This window comes from Euprymna scolopes, chromosome 8, assembly GCF_053919585.1.
Source record: "Euprymna scolopes isolate OS-2025 chromosome 8, ASM5391958v1, whole genome shotgun sequence".
NCBI lineage: Eukaryota > Metazoa > Mollusca > Cephalopoda > Sepiida > Sepiolidae > Euprymna > Euprymna scolopes.
In genome coordinates, this window is record NC_136489.1 from 90,003,072 (window position 1) to 90,010,097 (window position 7,026).

Consider the following 7,026-nt stretch of genomic DNA (forward strand, 5'->3'; position numbering starts at 1 on the left):
ATGGAATTATAGAGGAGATCTTCGTGCCTCCTCAACGGTTCGGAGAGTTTGTATGGATTCCGCACAGGCCTGTCCTGAAATCAGACCCTACCTGCACCACTAAGAATCGGCCAGTGTTCAACTGCAGCCTCAAAGTTGGTGACTCTCCTTCCCTTAACGAGGCTACCTACCAGGGAATAAATCTTATTAGTGACCTACTAGATTTGTTTCTTACCTTTCGTGCTAATAAGCACGTCGTGTTAGCAAATATTAAGAAGGCCGTCTTAATGATCCGTCTGAAGCTTGAATCGGACAGGAATAAGTTCTGTTTTTTCCTAAAAGAAGGAGGTCGCCTACGCTGCTTCAGATACAACATCATTATTTTTGGGTATGCTGCTAGTCCATTTATATTAAATTATGTCCTTAAATACCATGCAGCGCAGTTTCCCGTGGATAATTGTAGATCCATGAGGGAGAATCAGTTTTACGTGGATAATTTGGTTATGTCGCACGATGATCCCGATGAACTGTGCCGGTTATATGCACTCACCCGGGAACGATTGCGTCAGGGAGGATTCGAACTGCAGTCCTGTAATTCTAACCATGTGGCGATTCGAAACAAAATGCAGGAGCATGGTTCCCTGAGTGACCATGGCAACAAATGGGAGAAGGTGCTCGGATATAGATACTGTCCTCTCTCAGACACTTTTTTTGTAGCAGCTGTTAAGTGCGACTCTAGTGCCTTTACAAAGAGAAGCATTCTCAGCGAGACAGCTAGAGTCTATGACCCGTTATCATTGTGCCTACCGGTTTCGTTACGTGGCCGTATTTTGTTGAGTGAACTTTGGAAGAAGGGATTGGGATTGGATGTAACGATCCCACCGGAATACTTGTCCTTATGGAGGAAGCTTTCCCTTGATCTCTCTGAGCTGTAGACCGTCTCCTTCCCCAGAAGAGCCATCAGCGAGAATGAGGCTGGCAACCTTTTTCTTTTCTGCGATGCATCTCCAGAGGCATATGGCTTCGCAGCATATGTAGTGCAAAATTGCCCATCTGGTCTGGTGTTTGCAAAAGCTAGGGTGGCTCCCTTGAAAAAGAAAACTCTACCCACCTTGGAACTTATGGCCGTGTTTTTGGCTCTCCGGTGCCTGCCTACTTTGTTGAGGAATTTTGGAGGGTTCTCTCCCTCTGAGATTCATGTAGCCACAGATTCACAGGTCGTCCTCTCTTGGCTGATTTCCGGAACAATTGTGAGCAGAAACCTTTTTGCCCGGAATAGACGGAAGGACATCCAACAGATGAGTGCTGAGTTGGAAGCCACACTAGGTTCTCCCCCTCATTTCATTATGTCTCAACAACTGAGAATCCTGTCGATTTGATCACTAGGGGGTTAACTTTGAAAAGGTTCAAGGCTTGCCTTCAATTCTGGTGTACTGGTCCGGATTGGTTAAGTAGCGGTCTCAGTATATGGGCTGCACAGCAGTTGCCATGCCTCAGCCAGCACAGCCAAGTGTTGGCCCGTTCTTCTTGGAATGATGCCATCCTACAGGGAGAGGAGCCACCTACAGTTCTTCCTCTCGAAATATTTTCTTCGTTTACCAAGCTATTGAGAGTGACTTCCTTGGTCCTCAGATTCATCCATCGGCTGCGTCGGTTAGAAGTTGACACGGAGAGGCTTGCAGCCATTCTGCTGAAAACGATGCAGCGCCAGAGATATGCTGAGGAACTAGCATTCCTGCGGGATTCCTCAGGTAGGACAGTTCCGGGTTTGGTGCGTGATCTCGACCTGTTCATTGATGGTGAGGGTCTTATCAGGTCAGGATGCAGAATTGCAAGGTCTCTCCATTTCGACCCGGAAGTTAAACACACTGTTCTGTTAGCAAAAGATCACCCAGTAACTCAGCTTATAATAATGGATGCGCATACAAGGTGTCAACACTTGGGGGTTGCATCCACTCTGGCAGAGTTAAGACGATGTGGTTACTGGGTTCCCAAGGGGAGACAAGCAGTGAAAACAGTCCTGGCTTCATGTGCACTGTGCCGCAAGTACAATGCCAGACAAGTATTGCCCCCCAATGTGGCTAGCTTGCCTGCTTCACGTGTTGAACTGGAAGTTCCCTTCAAACACACGGGAGTAGATTTTACGGGCCACCTTTGGGTTTAGGAAGGGGCTAAGGTGTTGAAGATGTATCTACTCATCTTCACCTGTCTCAGTATCAGGGCTTTACATGTTGAGGTGGTACCAGACATTAGCGTGTTGTCCTTTTTGCAGGCTTTGGTACGTTTTACAAACCTCCATGGTGTTCCAACAGCCATTTACTGTGACAATGCTAAGACCTTCGTAGGAGGTGGGCGGTTATTTAAGAGGTTGATGTTGAGCCACGATTATCAACAGAAGTTTGGCTCGTGTCTGATTAAATTCTGTCCTATCCCTCTATTTTCGCCTTGGGTAGGAGGGGTCTGGGAGAGGAGTATTCAGACAATTAAAAATTGTCTACATAAGGTGGTTGGTAGAGGTGAGATGGATTATTTCACGTTACTAACCATAGTATCGGATATACAAGGGCAATTAACAACCGCCCTCTAACTTATCGAGAATCCGCGTAGACTGAGCTGGAGGCAGTAACTCCAAAACTATTTTTGATGCCCAATAAGAGTCCTGGACTACTTTTGAGTTTAAATGAGGAAGATGTTTCTTCCCATCTCCCTCCAAGTCGAGAGAGGCTTCTCAGGACCATGTAGGTACGAAACCAGTGTCTGGAGAAGTTCAGAGCACTATGGTATGATGAATACCTCTTAAGTTTCAAAGAGAAGCCACTGGGCCGTTCAAGGGTGCCTTTCCGAAACAGGCTTAAGGTCGGAGATGTCGTTTTGGTTAAAAGTCCTCTTAAACCAAGACACTTTTGGGTTCTCGGTATTATATTGGAAATGTTTTATGGTGAAGATGGTGTAGTAAGGTCTGCAAAGGAAAGGCAGGGGGGGCAATGCAGCACACATTCACTCATTGAAGAACCTCTTTCCACTTGAGCTCTCTTTAAACAGCGAGGGGCAGGATCAGTCCATCCCTGCATCGGTCGATGGTGCAGTTTCCCTTCAAACGACTCCTTCCCAGGAAGAATAGGTGAGTTGGCTATTTCGTGTGTGCAGTTCCCCGCAAGGTGATCAGGATATGATCTGTTGTGACGGCTGTGATGACTGGTGTCACTTCAGGTGTGTGGGAATTGTTTCTCCACCTCCGGAAAGGCAGATGTGGTATTGTATTGATTGTGCACCTAAGAGACGACGACGAGGTAGGCCTAGCCTCCACTCAGAATAGTTAGGGACTCCAAACAAAAAATACTAATACGTTAACTATATTAAGTAATTGCATGGCTTTATATCCTTTGTTTTTCCATGCATTTTCTTTTTTTTTTCTTTCTTGGGGATCGTGTGAAAAAAAGGATTAATGATTGCTCGAGAAGAGAAGGATCGGCGTGCACTAACCTTTAATACTAACCAAGAAGAATTGTTATTGTTATTCACCCTTTTAAAGTTTTATTTTGTGCTCCAGATCACGTGATAGTTAATCATCTGATCCTTCCATTATATAAGAGGGGAGATTCCCTTGTCTTGTCCCTCTTTTTTTCTTCATCACAAATTGATTCAGTTGCCGGCGATTGAAAGTAAATCTTTTCCGCTTTCCTCTGGCGAAGATACTACAAGACGATTACGTCGCGGAAGGGGGCGATTCTTTCGCAACCTAAGGTAAGTGTATTGCTCCCTTCTTGATCTGAGCGGTCATTGATTCTTTGCTGGAAATTAATTTTTTCACAAGTCTATTTGTGCTGTGAAAAGAGCCGTAATTATTTCGTTAGTTTTCATACTGAATACATCGTTTTTATAGTAAGAAGTTTCTGTTCTTCTGCTCAATGTAAATAAATTACTTAAATTAGTTTCTATTCTAATAGATGGTATTTATACTGAATAAGGGAACGGAAATACGTTTTTACTTTAAGGAAATACAGTGAGTTAATATTGTAAACTGTAGTCATTTCTCTATTGTGCCTCATAGCGAAGTGGTCAATTTGGTCCTGTTTTGTTATTTATGTCACATGACAACTAGGATCATACAGTCATCTTTCGTCATTGTTTATTAATATAAAACTTTTAGTAAAACTTGTGTCCAGGTTGTTTACTTACACCTTCTTGATTGGAAAAAATAGCAAATTCTTTTTTTTTTCTAATTTCTCAAAAAATCTCAGACGTTAAGAGTTTAAAACATTGAATTTTGCAACTCTAGTGTAGTTGCACCACTTTCGACTCTGACCCAACAGATACGAGGGTATTCATAACAAAAATTATCTGGACAAGGTGGTGCTTCTATAAACGTTATGTCATCTAGTATATTTGTATAACCTTGTATAATTTATAGTAATATTGTAATTATATTTATATTTAATGGGTAACTTAAAAAAAAGATATATATATATATATATATATATATATATATATATATTAGAACATAAATGTTGGGTTAAGTAAGAACATTCTAAATAAACAGGTCAACAATAAAAGGAATATTATCTGCCAAGAGATGTTGAACTTAATGAGCTAATCAAAGTTTGTTCTTTTAATTAAAAAAGAATTCTATTGAAGTATGTATCATAATATTACTTTCCAGGTATTTATGAGTACTTATTAAGTTATCTCATTTAGGTAAATTTTATCTATAATACACAACGGACACTACATTAATACGAATGTTAATAAACTAGTATCTGCTGCGTGATATTTATTTTTCCGTTCGACAATACTTTTGTACGATGGAAATAATATCAGCCGTATCAAAGCATATTCTTTTTATGTGTATATAATAAAGTCAGAATGTGTATGAGCAGAACTGTCAACCTATATACGCAAATAATTTTTGAACTAGAGACTTGAAATTTAATACATGGGGTATACAGTCACGTGGAAAACATTTTACTCGGTTTTAATCCAGATAAAAAGCTGCTAAGGGGTAACAAATTAAAAAAAAATGGTACTTGTGAAGAATCGTATTTTTATCTGTTTATCAACTGTTTCCTGAATGCGCATGCGAAAATCATTCACCTAACATGCTCCTTATGTTAAGGATGAGTAGGTTTAGAAGCAATTTAATAGATCATGGCCCGCTGAGCTAATAATTATCGTACATTTTTTTTCGACCTCATCTCGAGTATTTTTCAACTTACAAGAAGTGAATTGTTTAGAAAAACATAATACTCGAATGCACATGTTTCAGTTCTTTCCCGTTATTTTACTTCATTTTTTAAAGGAATTGAACGTTACGCTTAATACAAAGCAATGCCCCATTCATCACCTGGTTAAATATATTTCTCATTTCGTTGAATTTCCATGGTTTCGGATAGTGTTTATTATTTTGAAAACAAATTGAATCGATAAAAGATTTAAAAAAAACATTCATATTATTTAATTTAAAGATATTTAGATGACAATTGTAATTAGTTTCCCGGAAAAAAAAAATCCTGTATTTTTCTCTCTTACTTTCCCTATCTATCCTGCTCTAACCAAGTATGCCGACCTGTTCAACAAATCCCAAAACCTCAACATGAAACATCTCCAGAAAAAAAAACTCGAATAAACCTAGAACCCCATCTTCCAACATAGACCCCTACTTCCAGGTCCCATTCTCCAACATCAGGGGTCTACGTTCCAAGCTTCCAGGAGTTGAAACCCAATTACAGGAGACGAAACCGGACATATTTTTTCTAAGCGGAACTGAAATAGGGCCGACCACTTCCCTAGATGAGTTCATAATAAATGGATACCCTAACTTAACAGCTAAATCTGACCCCCAAGATTGCCATGTGCATGGAATATGTGCCTACATTAAAGATGGCTTTCTGTGTGGCATGGGTATCTCTAGAGAAGATCCTAATGTACCCTATATGTGCTTCTGGGTTGCACTTGTTTACACCACTGCATTTATATTTGCCCTCTATCGGCTCCATAACAGCGGACTTACTATCTTTAAGCATATATCTGAGAAAATAGACCAGATACTGTCTACACATCCCTCGGCTAACATCCATATCTGTGGTGACTTCAACGTCCATAACGTGGAATGGCTGACCCATTCAAATAAGACAGACGTTGAGGGGAGGTTTTATCATGATTTTGGCATTGCTTATGACCTCACTCAGATTGTTCACGAACCCACCCGTGTGCCCGATACTACTGGTCAATATGCAAGCCTCGTAGAACTTTTTCTTTCAACTACCCCTGAGCTATGTTCATGTTCCGTTCATTCTCCTCTAGGATCCTCCGATCACTCCGTTGCATTAGTTAAGATAAAAATGAAATGTAATAAGTCCCCAGAAGTACCCCTCCACCGTAGTGTATACTGATACTCTATGACTGACTGGGATAGCTTCCGTACATTCATATCTGATCTACCTCTGCATTCCATGTTTAAAAAGGAGGTGACTTCTATAGTGTCAGATCAGACCGAATGGTTAATTGTAGGCATAGATTAATTCATGCCATCTAAAGAATGCCAACAAAAACCTAACAGCCAGCCATGGTTCTACCCAGAATGTGCTGCTGCTATCGCGTACAGAAATCACTTTTTCCATAATTACCAACGTAATAGATGCACTGAGACAAACGCTGCTTTCAGGACTGCCAGCAACCACTTAAAAAGATTAATAACAAATTCAAGAGACCTATATGCCCAGTCTGTTAAACCCAAACTTGCTGATCATCGGCTTGGTTCCCACCAGTTTTGGCCAATAACACATAGGATCCTAAACAGAAGTGTGCGTTCTATCCCAACCATTATCAATGGGCCAGAGGTCATCTCGTCAGCATCAGACAAGGACAAACTATTTGCAAAGAACTTTGCAACTAATTCTACCCTATGTGACGAAGGCCATCAACTCCCCATATTTCCTCCTATAACACAGAACACGCTAGTTTACATACAAATATCTGTGCATGAGGTCACCAAGCTAATCAAGAACCTTGATTCCAGCAAAGCAACTGGCCCTGATGGCATCCCAATTA

The 7,026-nt window shown here is 40.8% G+C and overlaps 2 protein-coding genes across 2 annotated transcripts; both read left to right on the forward strand.

The window, feature by feature from the left end:
• Positions 1-446: 446 nt before the first annotated feature.
• Positions 447-914, forward strand: LOC145283907 (uncharacterized). Its single transcript, XM_080133008.1, has one exon. It carries the CDS (start codon positions 447-449, stop codon positions 912-914), a length of 468 nt encoding a protein of 155 aa, XP_079989134.1.
• A 764-nt stretch (positions 915-1,678) lies between these two features.
• On the forward strand, positions 1,679-2,143 carry LOC145283909 (uncharacterized). The gene has a single exon (XM_080133009.1). The coding sequence runs from the start codon at positions 1,679-1,681 to the stop codon at positions 2,141-2,143; it is 465 nt and encodes a 154-aa protein (XP_079989135.1).
• Positions 2,144-7,026: the final 4,883 nt, after the last annotated feature.